Raw genomic sequence first — 19,376 nt, forward strand, 5'->3', positions numbered from 1 at the left:
TGGAGCTCCCTCCTTTTGGAGTTTTTATTGTGAGCCTAGGACATGGGTGAGCATTTCATTTTTCATTGTCTCTTTCCACCATGATAATCTTTCGAACTAAACCTGTAAAATGCCATCCTAACCAGGCCACTCTTACATTTGTTAATTGTACAATTAGATGTTCAGAAATTTAAACTATGAAATTAAGCGGTCCCAGTGTAAAACCCTGAGTTTGACTTCCTTTGAAGGTAATTTCTGACTAGCTCCTGTTCAAGTCACGTGCATGCTGCTTACTTTCCCTTCACCTTCTATCAGCCCCTTTCAAACTCATCTCCTGGATCTTCCCTGATGATTCTAAGATGGTTTTTAAGTATCTTTACTGCTTTTCTTTTCTACTTTCCTGGACTGGCCCCAATTAATCATCTCTTAGGATTCTTTGTTCTTTGGGGTGCTCTGCATTCTTTACATCTTTCCAGATGGAAGATCTCTGTAGGAGCTGGAATGTGAGCTGTAAACTTGTAGCTGGCCACATGACTTCAGTATAATGTGGTTGTCATGGATTTGTCTTTTTACAAGGTCCTTCAGAGGGAATTCTCTCTATGCTATTGAGACGATAAAATTATTGTGTCTTGTTTTTGAAAATAAAAAAATCTCATTATATATATCACAATTTGAAATGTGAAATTTTCCAGATCTTCATTACTGTAGTGCTCTGAAAGTTTTGTTTTTCTTGGAGATAACACCTTTAAGCATTGTGCTAAGAGAATGATAAGAATATCAGCGCTTTGGGTTTGAGTGAATATCTTTAGCTCTGGACAATACACTGAGAAGTTTTCATTTCAGTTTGCTGTTATTGGGAAATAACAGCAATCCTACTGTGATGGAACTGATAGGTTATTGCCTTCCTTCTTCAAGGAATTTAGAATCCTGGTTTTTCTACCAAGAGTGCAGTAGCCTTCCTGTGTTCTCTGTAGCTGGGGGAGAGGAATGGTTTATCTCCACAGTGCCTCTTACCCTAACAGAACAACAGAATGCTCAGCTTCCAACAGGAGGTTTAAGTGGAGCTCTTCACACCACTGAAGTGTATTTTTTCTTTTTCTGGAAGTGTGAAAAGAGATAAATTTTTCCTCATTCAACTTGTCTCCCTGGAGAAATCAGAGAGCAGGTGGGCCCTTCGTACACTGGCTAGCCCCTGTTCAATTCATCTAAGAGCTTAGCCCAACTACTTCACTGTCCCTAACACTTTGAGACAGCCAGATAGGCTGAGATTATCTTTAGCTAGAACTATGTGTGGTAAATCTGATCACCGCTGTGCCCAAGTAATATTACAAGTGAACCTTCTTCATCTTACCAAACAAAAGATAAAGCTTAACTCCATTTGTGAGCTACAGTACTGGAATCTGGACCTGTCACATTTAGGATACAATCAGGTATTTCTGTTCATCATTCTGCAGGTGAAATCTAAATAAATTTATGAGGGCGGAAAGCTTTGTCTTGTTAAAAACAAAACATGTAAATGAAAGCCCTTGCATAGATCCTAGACCCCGGTTTTCTAGGCCATTTACAGCTATTTCAGTGGGAATTAGTCTCCTGAGTGTTCTGAGTCCAGTTTTGTATGTAGCAGGAAATAACTATAAGAGATTAAACAAATTTAATGAGAAACAGAGAGTGGTTCTCTAAACATTTGGTTGTGACAGAGGATGTATAACATTAGCAGAAACTGGCTACAATAGGCACAGTCTCCTTTTCTTAGTATCTCCTAATGGACAGAATATTTTTCTAGACCGTAAGCTGAAGAGTTAATATTTAAAAAGTTTAAATATGAGCTTTTTCTTGTTAGTAAGCCTAACTCTGTCTCAGGCAGAGGATAACTGCATGAAATTTAGTGGTGTGGTTTTACAGGAGCAGTGAGACTCATCTTACTTTGTTTTAGCCATCTGAAAGTTATATACCAGAGCTACTGTTCTAACAGTGTAAGGACGGGGGCAAGAAAGTGAAGTGTTTGAAGAGGATGTTTTATGGAGTTGATTCAGAACACTCTTCTCTACTGACTTGATCTGAATGGTGAAGAAAGGTCACAGCTGTGCTTTGGGACACAGTTGTGTGCAAACACAGAGGCAGTGCCAGGGAGGATGCTGCAATCCCTTTAGCATCATCTTCTCCCTTAACAGAGCCTGCCTGTTATGACTGTATCTCCCTCCAAATAGTAAGCTTGAGACAGAGGTGGATCCTCATCCTCATGGGGATGAGCCTGCCTGTAGTCTCTATGGGTGCTGAGACCCCATGACACACACCCATACAGGTACATCTTTCGGTGCTGCGCTGTCTTTGCATACCCTTGCTATCAAACAAGTTTTGGTTTTTGTTTTTTTAATGGGCTGTGAGGATTTTGCATTTTATCTGTATCCTCAGGAAACGTTGCTGTTTCCTTCAGATAGTAGCTTACAGGCCTTATAAAGGCCCAGAAAACTCCACTTACAGCAACAGGATTTTTTTCCATATAAAAACCAGCCCCCTGAGAACTGTTGCATCCTTCTTATGTCTAAAAAGCTGCCAGAATAACATGACCCCTGCTTCACATGCAAACATATATATTGGGAAAAGAGAGAGAGGGCAAATAGTGTGGTGGGATCTGATTGCCTTCCTCCCACTCACCTCAAAACAGTTGCTTTTTTCAAAGCCCCTTTTAAAATTAACACTTAGTCAGTCATCGCCATAAAAGAAGACAGAACACAATTAGTTTCCTAAAAAGGACATTCTTTGCTGTTGGTAAGCCTGTAATCTTTTAGTTCCCAAAGTTGCTCCAGAAGGAAAGTGATGTACATCTCAGAAAACTGCTGCTGTGAGCACGTTTGAAATCTGCAGATTCAAATTGAGGATTAAGATACAAAGTAGGATGTGGTGGTGCTGAGGCAGGACACAATGACCCCACACTAATGCTTTTGTGCAGAAGCTTGGAGGAGAAGTTGCTCTCTGCACAGCAGCGTCCCAAATGCTTTTGTACATGCACTTAATGCACAGTATTTTCATACGCCAAAGAAGGCAGGATGGTGGTGGCATGCAGCGTTCCACAACTGTGTTATAATCCAGGTGAATATAGGCTGGTCTCTGGAAGAACTGTTGTGCTCATTTAAAGCTGAGTACAAACTGTCAGTATGCATTTTCTTCTCATAGACATGCTAATGTCGCCTTATAGATATGTTACTGCAAACCTGGTAAGAATTTGAATCAATTAATGCTCGGATGAAATAATCCATGTTTCTCATTGAAGCTCTGTGGATGAGCCTGTGTATTTTGTTGCCACAGAAGATCCATCTTGTAGTGAGTGATTCCTTCCTGTTCCACTTAGATTATTTGGCAACAACTGACCCCTTTGCCTCTTGACAGTTGTAATCTCTCACCCTGAAGCCTAAACTCCTATAGCAAATAGAAGCTAAATGATATGCTAAGAGTCGACACGTTTAAGTAAATAAAGCAGCCCGAATTTGCCAAGCAGCCAACAAAGATAGAGGCAGACGTTGTGCAAAGGCCAAGAAGAATCACAGACCTTTATTGGATTAACTTCAAAGCCTGACTGTAAATGTGAGCCCTGACTTTTGGATTCAGACTTGCTGATCTAGCAAATAGTGGCCTGATTCATGCAAAACAGAAACAGTTTTGTTGTGTGTTGTTAGGGCACTATGATGTCCCCATTTGTCTAATTGTGGCATTCCTGACTCATCAGCAGTAGATCCAAGGGGATCCTGACCAATGTTCTTTGAACTCCAGTGGATACTTTTTAACGTAATGCTCAGGAGTTTGGAAAATGAATTTCTAAATGGTGCATCTGCACCGTATGTCTGATTTAAAGGCACGCTTCCAGGCTCCAAGCAGTTCAGACATTTACAGCCTTATGGGCAGTTCATCCTTAGCTGCTGTTTCAGCCTGTATTGAAAATTCCTCACAAGTGATAACAGTATTCTGGGGCTCTTGGGGAAGCAGCAATGTGAAAAAAACAGAGTCAGCAAGTTTCCCAAGAGGCTTTGAGTTTATTTTCTTTTTGCTGTTGTTAATTGTATTGTTTCACTGTTGGCTTTTACGGAGACCCAGATATTTGAGTTTGGCACCCTTGACTGCATGAGCTTTAATTGGTATTAAAGAAAAAAATCTGGTTATAATCAGAGAAAGCTCAAAAGCTACAAAAAGATGGCAGCCACTGTGTAAGCTGGTGCTCTTTTAGAAGCCAAAGCACGGTTTGGTATTCTCTGTAAAACACTTGTCTTTTCAGTGTTCTGAACATGCACTGCTCCCATTTCTTTTTAGAGGCCTAAATATGGAAGTATAGGCTTCACATAATAAAGGCAATGAGTGCAGCAACACTCATGCTGTTAAGTGCCTGGCCTCAGAATGGAATCCAAAGCCTGGGCTCAGTGTTGAGCATACAGAGACAGTGGGGCACCTCAGAAAGACAAACTGAGCTGCACTAACTGGCACCTGGAGCTATTGTTGCTGTTAGAGTATATGCTGTAATTACATGCACTTCCTTAATGAGAAATTTTGCTGAGGTTCTCAATATTTTATTACTGGTGAATTCAGAAGCTCTTCTTAGTGTGGTAGGAATCCTCTTTTCCAGCAGTGCCTTTCTATCAAGGAGTCAGTGTAACTACACAGATGCAGAAGATGGTGAAGAGGGGCCATGCAAACTGTCTGGTGTTGCACATGTGGTGTTTGTAGAGGGCTGGAAATCAGAGCTAAGGTGAACTGATGGAAGTTGTCTGTCCCTATTGCCATAGGCAGACCATGGCCATATATAGAACTGGATTAGTTTCATTCAGACTGAGGACTAAAAGTCATAAATTTGATGCAGTGACCTTCAGGACACATACAATAATAACAAAAGGAGGAAGTTGTCAGAGAAATCTGCCTTTATGTCAAACAATTGTTGTTATTTCAGAAAACAAAATAAGTAAAAAAGAAAAGAGTGAGTGGCCAAAAATACCATATTGTGCTGGATTTGGTTGTTTATTTGAAGTGAAGGCTAGAAAGAGAGATTTTGGCATTGGGCTAAGCCAGCTGGATGTTCTTTTGGGTGTGGACTGGTTTTGTTTTCATTTATTGTTATTCAAAATAATGTCAAAATGTTAACAAGAGCAGAACATAAGGATCTTGCTAGATGTGCTAGGGTATACGTTAGGTTAAGTTTATGGAAAAATAAACATCTTAAACTGATAACCATTAAAATCATTTTAAAGTGATCTGAAATCACAGAAAGTAGCTGCCTCTATTATAATTTAAAATACTCCATTTAAATAATATAGTATGTCATTTAAAAGATACAGTATGTCAAGTATAAAGGATTAAAGATAGAGATGAGAAGGTGTTGATTTTCAAAGTAGTGTTATCTTTTTCAAAAGCATAGGTTTGCCATTTTAGTACAAATAGGACTTTTTCACCATGCACACAGTAATAGGTGCATTCTTTTAAATATGATAGAAGAACAAACAATTGCATGGCCTCTACCCTCAGCATTTATGTAAGCTACTCCTTGTTGGCAGTTGTTAAGGTTTTTGAAGGTGTGGGTCAAAGAAAGCAAACTAATAAATTCCCTAAGCATACATTTAAAAGGTAACACCATATTGCTTACTGTCTCCTCTCTAAAATGTGCCAGGCTGTGGTGGACACAGGGGGAAAAAGTATGAATCAGGAGGGCCAATACTGCTGCACTGGCACTGAATTCTGTCTGTAGGAGATAGCAGCTCTGGAGAGAAATTCCACCGCAACTTGCTGTACAGACAGTGCCTGCTCTTCAGGTAGAACAGCTTCACTGGGCTGCATCTAACCAGAAAACCATATTTCAGAGAAGCTGAACGGTGCTCCACAGACACAGAGAGACAGGGTCATTCTGGGGAGTATCTCTCGTAGTGAAATGCCTCAAACTTGCAGAAAAGCAATCAGCTGTCAGACTTCCTCACACTACTACAGGTTCTATTCCTCCTGCTCTCAGTCTAGCTACCCTTCACCCTTTGCATGTCAATCTGTCCTGTGACAAAGATGCCTCAGTGTTCCTTAAAGATGTCAGGAGAGCTCAGGTGCTTGCTTGAGCTTCCTGCAGAAACTGCCAGCTTTCTGCCAGAACTGGGAGAACTTTCTTCTGAGTTGTCCAAGTGTTTCCAGCACTCCCTGTGCTATTTCTGTTCATCTCAATAGTATCTAGGGAAATACTTCATTCAATATTTTTGGAGAATGCTTTCCTTCATTTCTGGCTGCTTCTTGTGTCTCACAACTATTAAAGAAAACAAAGGTTTCAGTTGAAACTGTTTAAAACAGAAACTGTATAAAACAGAAGTGTGTGGAAAGAGGGAAGCGTTAGCAAATGCAGCAGCAGGGATCTGCCACCCAGGCAGCCCAGGGAATGGCTGTGTTCCACCACCTAGCTAGGGTCTGGACAAATAGCTGTGTCAGCCACATGCACAGGGCAGGCTCAGTTGTTTGGCCACCACGGGAACTTCAGAAGGCTGATGTAGCCAGGGCTGGGCTTCCTCCTGCTGATCATTAAGGCACTGATATCCTCTAAGACGAAATTCCTTCTTTCCTTTTCTCTGAGCCATAATGGAGCCCTCAGTTGAGTTGCAAACCACAAGTCCTGCTTCTTCCAGTAAGCACTGAATATTTAAATATACACTGTTTAAAAAATTATATGCTAAAATTATATGCTCAATTATATGCATAAAGAAATGCTGTTTCTCTCAAATGACTTGAGAATTATAAACACAACTGCAAGCTGCCTGTCTCCAAGGTGTTGGTACAAGTAAAATCCTATTCCCAGCTGATGCTGACCATAGTCATCATTTTAAAGCTCTTTGCCACAAGCAAAGAATTCTGCGAATGCAAGAAAATACTCTTTTATATTCCCCATTCTTATAAAGTAATGGAGATGTGCAGCATTTCCAAGAGCCTAATGATGGGTTGAGAACACTTGATAGAAGTGGGCACAACCCATGGTTGTTAACCCCAACCAAGCACTAAATCACAAAGTATCCTCCTCTGCCTCTGATGTTCTTGTTGCTGATATAAGCAGAAAATGAAATAAGCCATGTGTAGTAGGTGAAAGAATTTGTTTTCCTATGGGTTTTGCCTTTCTTTGTAGGATATTTCAGGAGTTAATTCCTTCTCTGTACCTTAGCCAATCAGTCTGTCTGCCTAATATATACTTCTTTAATACTCTAATATTTCCTGCCCTCTCCACTGCAGATTATTTTTATAAATCATAGCCAGAATCCTGCTTAATATGAATTGCTTAGAACTGAAAACATGAGGCTTTTTTTCAGGCAGAAGGAGTTCTGAATCTGAACGCGAATAATTGTACATCTACAGAAACACACTGGGGTTTTGTGGAAGAGTCCAACGCTTGGAATCTCATATAGAAGTTGGAGAATGCCTTGAGTCTGGAAGTGGAAAATAAGGAATGTGGTGAAGAAAGCATTATTTTTCTGAAGACAATTTCATAGATTTTAAGCACCATGAAAGTTTACAGTAATTGTTTATTTTCTAAGCCTAATATTATGTCAGCTTATTTTTTATTTCAAGCATTGATGATAGAAGATATAGTTCCTTCCATTAGGTGCCATCTGTATTAAAGAGCTGATTTTGGCTTCTCCTATGTAGTCTCATAAGGCAATTTTCTTCCTATTGCTCATTCCTAATATAAGCTCAAAGGAGAGGTTGAATGTCCGGTAATACATGTTCAGCTGCTCTCATAACTTTGAAATAACAAAATTAATGTACAGGCAAATGAATTCCAGAAGATAATAAATATGCTGGCTTAATGTCACTAACAAATGTTCATATATTTGAACGCAAGGTTTTTGTCTAAAAGCAAAACAGGAAGGACAAGACAAATACCAGAATTACAGCCCTGGACCTCAGGAGAAAAGGCTTCAGCCTTTTCAGGTGTCTGCTTGGAAGAACTGCAAGGGGGATGATCCTGGAGAACTCTTCTCCAGGAAAGTGAGTTGATTCTCAAGCATTATCCATCCTAAGTAATCAAGCAAAGGTAGCAGTAGCTCTGCATAGGAGAACTAGGAGTTCCTGGTAAAACTCGGGGGTAAAAAGGATGTATGCAAGAAGTGAAAGCAGCCAGTTGACCTGGGGTAGAGACTGAGTTGGGAATACCAAAGTACTCTGTGGAAGAGGAGGAGAAAAAAAAAAAAAAGAAAAAAAAAAAAACAGAAACAAAAACAAACAAACAAAAAAAAAACACTGAAACAGGTTGCTTTTAGTTTTTGGAGTTTCCATTCTTGGAGATATTCAAAATCCAGCTAGCATGGCCCTGGGCATCCTGTTTATTGACCCAGCTCTGAGCATGTTCTTGGACTAGATGATCTCCAGAGGTGTCTTCCAACATCAGCAATTCTGGGAAAATTGAGTTTGGGTATGACCATCCACCTTCACCCAAGCCATCTTCCAGATGTAGGTTATTTCTTGTCGTGTTTACAAAGATATCATTCTTATTCAGTGAAGAAGAGAGTAGACCGTGGAATCTTTTTGTCTTAATCTTTGTTCCATAAAACAGCTGAAAAGGGAGAAACCTTTCTTAAATGGAAAGGTTTTAAATCTTTTGATGCAACAGGAAATTTCAGAGGAAAACAACACTTAGGAGGGAGGAAAAGATTTTGGATAATCAGGAAGGAGCTAAGTCTTGTCAGTGGAACAGAACTCCTAAATGTGCCAAAAATATAAAGTGGGAGAAAGAGTTTTGCAGAAGGTGATTTAGGAAATGACAGGGTCATTCCAAATACAGTGAGTATGAATACAGTCAATTTAAAAAACAAAAAAACAAAAAACCAAAAAAAAACTAGTAAGTGTGATGGTTAGAATGAATTTAATGATTTAGAAAGCAATAAAGCACTTTACAGTATAGTGTACAGAAAAAAAATCACAGGAAATATTAAAAATGGAAATACTGCAGGTTTCATCAGTTATTAAATAACAAATCTGACTTGAGAAGATGAGAAATGGCTTTCAGTATTTCCACATTAGTCTGCCTTGAAGATGGGAGAAATTTTCTAAGTGCACAAAGATTATAAGGGGCGCAAGAGGCAACTGAACTTTGCAAAATGGATAAGGTAGAATTTATACTTGGCTCAGGTTACTGGGATAATTTAAAATTCATCCCATTACTCAATGTACTCTGTAAGTAGCTGCTGCCAAAACAAGGGATTACTTTACCAACAAGGCTCTGTCTTTCCATAAATCAGTATTGGAATACTGTGTTTAATTGTGATGTTTCATAAAGGATTGAGGCAGGTAGCAAGAACGATTAAGTACTTCCAAAATATTCTTATATATGATTAATTTTTTACCTCAAGGAATGTAATGTAAAGGAACATAATGATAATCATAACTCCAAGGCCTCATTTAATTCTCTTCAGAGCAAATTGAAGTACTTATACTGGAAATTCTTATCATTACCCTGACTTTGCATGAGATATGAATGATGAGTTGCATGCAGTGTCACCCAGAACAACCAGCTGCGGATGTGGAATGTGAAACAGGTTCCTTGGCTTCCAGAGGAGCATAGTAACCCCTCAGGCATCCTTCCTTGGGATAAAAACAAGAAAGGAGGTAGACACATTGCAAGATCTTTGCTTTATAACGATGTGTCATCCAGTGAAAATGAAAGACTTCAAAGAGTTCTGGAAGATTAACTTGATAGATGGTATACCTAGCCTTCGAAATCAATTCCAATTAGATACTGATGGTGCCAAGAGCTCGAAAGGATTCAAAGTATTTGTGTGGAAAGTATTTGTATTCCCTAGAGTAAATGTTGCAATCAGTAAGATTCTTGTAAGGCGCAGGAGCCTTCCTGTGTCAGGTTTTACACTGGTTCCTAACAGTAGAGATTTTTGCACTTAGCTACCATGTTGAGAAGTTTGCAGAGGGTGGGAGGTCGTTGTCAAGGGCAGAACTGCACTGTGAGGCAAACAGTTGGGTGGAGGCTGTCAGTGCCTGTCTGGCTGGCAGATGAGGAGACAGGACTAATTAAAAGTCTCAGCATGAGCTGTGTGAATAGCAGAAGATGCTGCCTAATCTAATCTAGCCTAGCCTAGCCTACTCTACTCTAATATGTAATCTAATATCTAATAAATGCAAACAAATCTAAATGAAATATACAAAGAACAGGCAGCTACAATTTGTTTAGTCTGAGCATCTTTAGCTACACTGAAGTGCTTAATGAGAGCTGTGTAAAAAATTTTATTAGGCAGCCTGTTAAGCAGTAACAACTAAACGTTGATGTTGCACTTGCATGGTGTAGTAAAAAAGCAAGGTGGGTTGTTCTGGTGTTTTTGAACAGTACTGCAATAGGAAATCAATCACACTGTAAGTGAAGTGCAAAGATGTTGGTTCCTATTGTTGTTCCGTGACGGGAGTGCAGAGCTGTACCTCTGATGCCAACAAGGAGCCTTTCCAGTCTGGTCTCAATGTGGGCCTGGACATTTTCTCAAGATACCTCTGGTTCTAGATGGCCTTCCTGAGCAGAGGAAAGATTTTAAAACATAGGCACCTCTGCTTCAAGCTCACCAGTCCCATGTTGCAGGGAGAAATATGAGGAATAACTGCATGTGCTGTTCTGCATGTCTAACCCTTTGTACCCACTTTGAATGTGCATTCTGTATTTCAGCATTATCCTGAAACTTGTGGATGCGCACAGGAACCTGGGACCCTTTACTAAAAGAAACTATCTTTGCTTTAGGAAATCAATTCTTATCTGCTTATTTCACGTCATGCTTTAAGGTTCAGATACGGTTTTTAATAATTTCTTCTATTTATTTAATTTCAGAGGAAAAATGATCCCTATACTCTTTCTTCCAATGTGTCCTTCAAAGTTAAGAACATGCCCTATAAAGTGCAGCCAGCAAAGCTCCCCGAGGGAAGCACAGCAGTAAGTAACTGAAAATGATACCCTTGTGTGAAGCACATTTATTTGGTCATTCTGCTCTCGGCTGCAAAAGTTTTTATAGGTGAAAATATTGAGATCAGTCTTTCCGGTGTTTCTAGTGTAAATTCCTGGAATAATACCTAAAGGAAATATGTTTATTGCTTGCTGTGGAAGTTGCTGGTATGTGATACTGATTCCATTTTAAAATAATTGCCTGCTGCATTCGTGTGTGGACTGTGTTATTGCAATCTGGATGGATTTTTCACCCAGGAGAACACAACAAAACTGTGAAAGCGACTATCTAATTACCTGGTCTGGAGTAAAACAATTCTGGAGGAAATTTTTTGTGAAAGGTACAAAATGTTCTTTCTCCCAAGTCAGAGATCTCCTTCTAGTCAGCAGTCCCCTTACACAAGCTTACCGGTTGTCTCTGGCAATGTTTATTTATATTAAACTTCCTTGAGACCCTTATTTTCAGAAGGGTCTGCTTGCCATGCTAGGTTTTGCCACCTCACAGAGCATCAGGTACAGGGTATGAAATTACCTGGTAATCCCTACAGACCCTTTAGTTGAATATCAACTAAACTTGCCTTCTTTGCAGAGTGAAATTAGTATGGCTGTGGGTTGTTATATGAACAATGAATGCTGGAAGTATACACTTGATTTGTTTCCCATTGTCAATGCAGTGAACATGGGGAGCAACTTAAAAGGAGATTATTATTCTGGTGTCTAATATCATGGATAAAATTTAGTCTTTTTTTGCTTTACTGATGGAAGTGAGTAAAATATGAGTGCAAAATTTGATTCTAGTATGAGTCATGTGAAATGTGGAGGCTTATTATTCTCATTTTTATAAAGACTTATTGTTCACAGATCTTTATGTGGTGATCTCAGCCCAAACTTCTCCAGGTTAAATCCTGATACGTACACATCATATTGGCCTGTTGAGATATAGCAGAAGGGAACAGGATGTTTTCTCGTCTTTAAAACCAGCATAATACACTTTAAAGTTTACACTGAATATATTGTAGAGGATGCAAGCTATAAGGTTCAGAGTTGAGCATGCATGGATTTAATGGCTGGTTGATATTTGCAGTGGGAAGAGACAAGTTTAAATCTTTGTCCTATAGGCTCAGTGACAGAACTTCAGCCTCTCACACCAAGAGAGCCGTGGTTTCATCAGAGAGACTGGATACTTAATGCAGTATTCACCCAAAAAGGTTCAAAGGCGCCAAGCTGACAGATATATTCAGGGTCTTATTTTCTTGAAGCATGTGTTCCGTAACAGAAACACATGTTGTGCAGAGCTCTCTTGATAGTGGTGCCTTCATCTGGACTGAAGTGCTATACCCCAGGTGATAGCCTGCTGTTCTCAGCAAGTGTCAGATGATCTACCAATGATCAGATAAGCATTTTATTCTCTTACTCCAGCAGAATAATGCTTGCTATTTGATGCAGATGATTTACAGCAAAATGCCTGTAATGGCAACTGTAAAATGTTGAAAAATGATAGTGCTTTTATGTTGTTTCATATCTGGACATGGCAGTTGATTTTTGCCAGCTCTACAGCTCGATGTGTTATATGCACAAGCTCTTTTGATGTTCCACTTCCAAGAAGTTGGGCAATGCTCTATATTTTTGCTTCTTCTGGAAAAGGTCAGCGGCTGTGTTTTAAAAGTTTCCAACTATTTCTTTGGAAGTTCATGGGTTGTTTTCATTCTCAGAAAATGCAAGGTAGGAAATGGAATAAAGATTTTAATATTTTAAAATCAATTGTCGATGGTATGTACTTAAGAACCAGCTAACACCTTGTGGTTTATGTAGTTAAGATAATATATTGTATAAGAACAGAGCACGTCTTTCATTTAGCTCATACAGTGCTGAGTTCCAGTGATACAGGATGATAATGTCTTTAATTTTAATGCAATAAATATTTTGCATGCACATCAGTAATGACATGCACTTATGTATTTGTAGCCCTGAGGCCTTCATTTTCATCACCATGGAATTTCTCACAGTAAAAAATTTGGAGTGAAAATGGCTTTGAACAGAAAATAGCTGGAAACTTAGTGGAGCTTAAATCAAAATTCAGTAGAGTCAATAAAAGTGTTTGTTAATTTTGATAGGCTTGGAATTACAATTCCTTATTGTGCAACCCGTTGGATTTCCTTGCTAGCTGATGTATCAAGACAAAATGTCACTTTTCCTTAGAGACATTATTACAGTAATAAGACTGTAATACTTGATTGATTTCTTGTGGAAGGTGAAATAATACCTTTTGTCATACAAAGTACAGAGTTAGAATAAACAGAATTTCAATTTCCATTTTTGTTTCTGATTCTTGAGCCAGTTTTGGAATTTATTAAGATACTATGGTTTACCTCAGATGTTTGGTAGGATCTTCAGAGGGAAAGCCTTTAGTATAAATTGTTTGACCAGTGTCCTACTGTGCACAGAAACTGGCTTCACTCAGGCTTATAACTCTTTTTTAGCTGTTCTACTCTTATGAGTACTTTCATTTTAAATGTGCTTTTGTGCCCTACAAAGTGTATGTGTACAAATATTTGTAAAGAGCCAACATCAATGTCTATAGTAATTATAATTCCAAGCTCAAAAAAGCTTTTACATTCTGTTTTTGAGCATTTTTTCAGAGCATGCAGGAATGTAATTCTGCTAAAGTTGTGTGGGAGCACATAAGAGTACTAAAGAGTTACTGTTCCTCTGTCTTTAAGCAAAATGACTGAAGATTAAAGAAAGATCAACATCTCCAGTAAAAAATCCTGGTATTAGAGTATTTAATTTACTTACTGTTTCTTTTGCGACTTTTCTGTAGCAGACAAAAATACAGATACAATATTATTTTTAAAGTGCATCTTTCAAAGGACAGGAGTGTAAAAAGCTTTGTGCAGAGCTCACAGACAGGCACTGCACTGGTGCTGGGTGTTCCCAACAGTAGAACCCAGCTCCCGCCTGTGCAGGAAGACCTACCTGTGGACAACACCACCTTCCCTCCCTGCTGTCCACTGGAGACAATCTTGGTTAAATAGCACCAAAGTCAGGGGCAATGTCAAAACTATATAAAAACCCATGGAAAAAAATATGTATATGTTATTAGTTAGAATGTGTGTAAATGTGGCACATTGATTTAAAAAAGGATTTTTTTTTTTAAAGAGGCAACATAAAGAAGTCTTCTTGCTCTGAACTGAGAAAGAAGCTAAAATGAATCTGAAGGGCAGTGCCAGCATGAAACACGTGCAAGAATTCTACTTCATGTTGGCCACCTTAGATGAAAACAGATAAATCTTTCCCAAAACATTGCCTGGCTCTGATCCTGCAGCACTAAACCTACCACATGGAGAACAACAGAAATTCAAGCTGAACAATGCAGACTGATCTTAAATCAAAATCATATGGAAGAGCATTGTGGACAGCATCTGGTTGAGGAGGGTCTGTCTTCTTGGATATGGTGAACCAGGGCAGGCATAGCTGATGGGATGCTTTGTTTCTGTCTTCCCTTCTGTTTCAGTCCTGTGGGTGTTCAGGACTTGTGGTGTCAAGCTGTTGACCAGGAGCTGTGTCCACAGCTCCACAAGTCTTTGTACGAGTCTAAAAGGAGGCAGCCCAGGGCATTAATCCTGCTGTCAGTGCACACACAGGAGTGAGTCTGGTGCTGTATACAATCCTCAGCTCACCAAATAAATCTCAAGTGCTTCATACGGCCATTTGCTGGCTCTCAGAAACCTAAGGTGGGGGTAGGGGAGAGGGCTATGAGCACATGCAAGAACAGGTAAGGCCATGTACTGCCACATCACTGTACAGTGCATCTTCAGAAAGGCCCTGATGTTCCCATCTGGCTCTGTGCTGACATGTGCTTTAAGAGGCATCACAAGCAGAGCCAGGTTGCCTTCTTATTTCTGCAGCCTGAAAGGAAAGAAAATGCAGCAGACAAGTGCAGCAAATATCTGGGAAATAGTGCCTGAGAGGAGTTACAGAACAGCTACGTTGGTTTCTGTAGTTCCATGCACTGCCCATCATCTTTAGCCAAAGCCTAGTGAGATCCACTGCCCTTGTGTTATATATGACCAGGTCTTCAAGGTTTGCCTCAGAGCAGCATGCATGAGGATCTTCAAGCAGTAAAAGGGAGATGCTTTCTTTGTTGGGCATCTGAGCTCACTGCTTGCTACAGGCTTCCTGCAGCCCACTACGTCTGCATCCTTCTGATGTCCTTGGCCAGATGAGCCTTTTACTTAAACTCATCTTTTTCCTCAACAGGCTTTTCTCTGGAAGGAATCTCTGCAGACAGTTCCGATGACCTTTTTCTCATTTTTTTCTGCCCTTGTGTTTTAACACCAGATACAGTTCCAATCTGAGACACAAGGAAAGCCATTCAGAAGTACTTTGTCCATTTGAAATAAGTATTGCTATTGCTGAACACAATGATACAGAGAGCCCACAGAGCTCTGCAGTGCTTAAGAAGCTTCCCAAAGTAGTATCCTTGCAGTGACACAGTGACTCACACAAGATATTTGGCAGGAGCCAGGGGTGGCTTTTCATATTCTTTGTTTGCCTTGAAATGAATTTATCTTGCTTTAATTGGAGAACTAATACTTATACTTTGCATATTCTTTCTTTTTTGCTTGACTGAAAATTAAGTGTTGTAGAGTAATAACTATTTGCAGCTGCTTTAATAGAAGTATTTGTTAGGTTTTATGTGAATGTGTTTGTTAGGATTGTATGATTGTGTGACCAGCACATCAAGTACTTCATGCTACCAGTCAATGTTGGAATGCTGTCACTGTGAGGGCTGGGAAGTCTCTCAAGAATTCCAGTGTAACCCTCAGTGTAAGCTTGGGTAGAAGGTAATTGTTATCCCACATAGACACTTTGTTCTTAATTTCAACTGTGTCCCATAACAGCGAGAGATGCTATAAAAAAATAAATGCATCAGGAGTACTTAACAGACTGCCATTTTTGCAAGCACTGTGTCAGAGAAGGGATAGCTGGCAACACAGATGAAGTGTGTGGAAGCATCTTCCAGTTAAGCATGATGGTAGCTAGGACAAAGATCTGCTGGTTCTTGCAGAAAGGGAAGTCTAGGGCAGATCGTGAGGAAGAGTGAGAGAGTTGCAGAAAGGCTGTAATTTGCCACCTTTGAGGAGAAAAAATTATAGAGATACGGAAATTGAATTAATTGTGAACTGGACTGCAGAGTTCAGTTTTTCATACTTAGCGTGCTGTTTCATGAATCAGCCTGGAGTTCTGCTAAATTTAAGGTGTACTAGCCCATGAGTTAACAGCCAAAAAACAAGTAGAATTTGCAATGAGAGCAGATCAGGGAGTAGACAATGGTCAAGAAACTTATTAAGAGGTTCAGATTTCCTATCTGTACCTCCAGCATTAAAGAGCAAGATAGTTTGAGAGTTTGTGTAATCAGTTTGCAAAGGAAACTTGTCATCTTGTCATGGAGAACAAAATAACTTCCATCTGCCACATACTTACTTTGTTTTAAAAGTAAATGAGAGAGGTCCAGCTGAAAGCCCCGGGGAGAAATAACTTCCGAGCCTAGCAATTAAGGAGACATTTTGACACACGCACACACAAAAAAAGACAAACCTTGAGGGACATAACTGTGGCTGAAGGAGATAAGGAAAGCTCAGATTCATTCCTTCCCGCTTAAGAACAGTGGAGAGTAAATATTAAATGAGATTGATGAGGAGCCTTCCCAGCAGTCTGAGAACATAGAATACATTTGGTACAACGTATAGAGGGGAGAGCAAGGGGGAGGTTACTTTATATGGATGACACAGAAGTAGAAATATAGAAGGTTTATTATTGCTCTTTCTCAAGATGAAGCTCTGGAGGGAGAAGCTGACTCAACTAAAACCTTCCATAAGTCATGTTATACACATCTACTGCTTTCTAGAGCCTCAGACAATGGGACAGAGTGTTTTACGCTTACCTCCTTTGTACGTAACAGACTCTCACTTTCTTTTAAGGGGTGTAGCATCATGGGCATTAGGCTATATCACAAGCCTTCTGCTTGGGTTTCATTTTTGGACTGCTTAGCTAAAACGCAAATCACAGAAAATGTATTCTGAACTGTCAGCAGAAATTTTAAAAGCTGGTATCTGTTGTGGTTTGAATAAAGAGTTTGGGCTGTAGTCAACCATTGTTTCTGAATATTTTTCTATATGAGTAAGTTATACTGGTGTAGGCTATACCAGTATGAACCTGAATAGAATTTTGCTGCTCGAACTGCAAAAAAAGGTGGGGTTTTTTTTCCTACATTGTACTAAGGAAAAATGATTCTTACATCTGAGATGGCAAGTACTTTTGTATATGTGCAAATCCCATTTCTAATAATTATCATGAACTAGGGAAAAGAAACTTGCAGTAAATGAAGCCACTACTGGAAAATTCCAAGAAATGTGTGTTTCTAATCTGAAAAACGGTATTGAAGTGAAAGTTTATAACCTCTGTATTCTACTATCAGATTTGCTTTCCTTATTTTCCTTATTATTTTCCTTATTTTCCTATTTTCCTTATTTTCTATTCACTTAATGTATTCTTTTCATTCCAGATCAGAACATCTGTCATTTGGTCCACTCCAAATGTCTCCTTTGTCATTCCTTTGTGGGTTATAATACTAGCGATAATGCTTGGTCTACTGGTACTAGCGGTGTTGACCCTTGCTTTATGGAAGGTATGTTGCATTATTACTACTACTGTTGTCTTAAAAAAAATACTGGAAGATACTAACAGATGAGGAAAAAAAGAGGCTGTAAGTTTGGAGGAAAAGCAACAATAGACATGTGTCTTCTTTGTTTTGGCATTTCTGACATGCGAGTGTCACTGACCTTTGTGTAGGGAACTTATTTTCAAAGTCCTCCCTTATTATTACAGTGCAGTTATAAATGGGTATACTAAAGAGTTTGGCTCTGTTTCCCAAGACCTATGAGACTCTTTTTCAGGATGTTTAGGTTCAGAAAGAAGTGACTCTAACTTTGTTCTCTCTGAATACTTCAGGAATTTCCAGTTTTTGTTAGCATGTAACAATGCTCCCAATTTTGACAATTAATTTTTAGATTTCATTTTATATTAGCGTGTTGGTTGTTACATTCTCTTTGCAAGTTTCAAGACAAGTTTGGAACTGCTACATTACAGGGAATGAGTGTAGCTTTTTGTCATCCTTACAGTTCCTCTTTAAAGAAGAAAATAATTTTGTATGATAGGATATGGCTCTTCTGTTTTTAGCTGCCTAAAGGTGGATTAGGTGTTCAGCCAATTCTAACTATCCCAGTTCCCTTTGCAGTTCAACAACGAAGAATCTCTAAACCATGGGAGGATGATGAGAGGTGTTAGCTCTTGGTAGTATTTTCCTTTGACCTTTTGTGAGGTCTACGTAATTAGCTTCAACCAAAAAATAACTTTTAGGCATTTAAAGTTAGTTGACAGAAATCTCATCTTTACTGATCTTTAGTCTTAGTCACAACACTTTCCTGTACACATTTTCCAACGCATACTTCATTCTTATTTTGTCATCCTAATATTTTCTGAATGAGTGTCTTATACGTCTTATGGAAGAGAAATGGACAGTTTCCTCATTAGAGTCAGTATCAGCATTCAACAAGCATTCGCATCATCTGCAAAGATAGCTTTCATACTATTTGAATTTTTAAAGCTATACTTTGGAACACAGTGCCTTGCACCTAAAACTTCGATTTTTTTTCATAGGCAATGATTTGAATAGAGAAAAACCAGCAAACAGAAAAAACATTTCACAGTCTATCAGGCCATCATAAACTGTACCACACCTTTCAGATCAATTGAGTGAAGTCGAGACATCCTGTGGTTGTCTTATCATGACGCCTTTGTTTCTGTTGATTGTTTTCTACAGTGCGGCTTCTTTGACAGAGCAAGACCTCCTCAAGATGACATGGCAGACAGAGAACAGCTGACAAATAACAAGACTACTGATGCATAGAGGAAGAGAGTGACAGATCCAGTCAGAATCCTGCCTGAGACTAGAACATAGTGAGAATTAACTGAAGGTTTCCTTCCACCGATCTTCTTTTGTACCTGCAAGCGAAATGGCATCATAATCTGATCTATGCTACATGATGGCCATCCTTGCCAAAGAAAGAAAATTTATACTGCCTTAAGGACGTGCTTGCCATTGAACAGAATGTTTATTCTATATTTTGGTCAGTCTACATTTTAGCAGATGCTTTTGAACACATGTGGTATACTGGGGTGCTTCCAGAACAAGCCCAAAACTCCCAAGGAGAAAATACCTGCATTGCTGTACTGTCTGGAAGATAGAGTTTCTGAACACTACTGTATCATGCAGAATACCTTTGACACCTCCCTAAGAACTTTTATGACATTATGACTCAGGGAGACAAGCAATAAATCAGTACTGTGGAAGTACTTCTGAAAAACAAAGGTAGTCTAAGAAGAATTTTATAGATGGAACACA

General features: G+C 39.2%; 1 protein-coding gene across 2 annotated transcripts in view; it reads left to right on the forward strand.

Annotated features, from left to right (window-relative positions):
- The window catches only part of ITGA8 (integrin subunit alpha 8), a 96,943-nt gene extending 77,928 nt beyond the window's left edge, over window positions 1-19,015 (forward strand). Inside the window, exons 28-30 of one of the 2 annotated variants that reach the window (XM_052694980.1) lie at window positions 10,799-10,900; window positions 17,478-17,600; window positions 18,795-19,015. In XM_052694980.1, the coding sequence (XP_052550940.1) occupies window positions 10,799-10,900; window positions 17,478-17,600; window positions 18,795-18,881 (312 nt within the window). In that variant the 3' untranslated portion in view covers window positions 18,882-19,015. Of the gene's footprint in view, window positions 1-7,332; window positions 10,021-10,798; window positions 10,901-17,477; window positions 17,601-18,794 lie in introns of those variants that run through there. The other variant, XM_052694981.1, reaches the window with a different exon arrangement.
- The last annotated feature ends 361 nt before the right edge of the window (window positions 19,016-19,376 follow it).

Source organism: Tympanuchus pallidicinctus, unplaced genomic scaffold (genome assembly GCF_026119805.1).
Source record: "Tympanuchus pallidicinctus isolate F22 unplaced genomic scaffold, pur_lepc_1.0 scaffold3, whole genome shotgun sequence".
Lineage (NCBI taxonomy): Eukaryota > Metazoa > Chordata > Aves > Galliformes > Phasianidae > Tympanuchus > Tympanuchus pallidicinctus.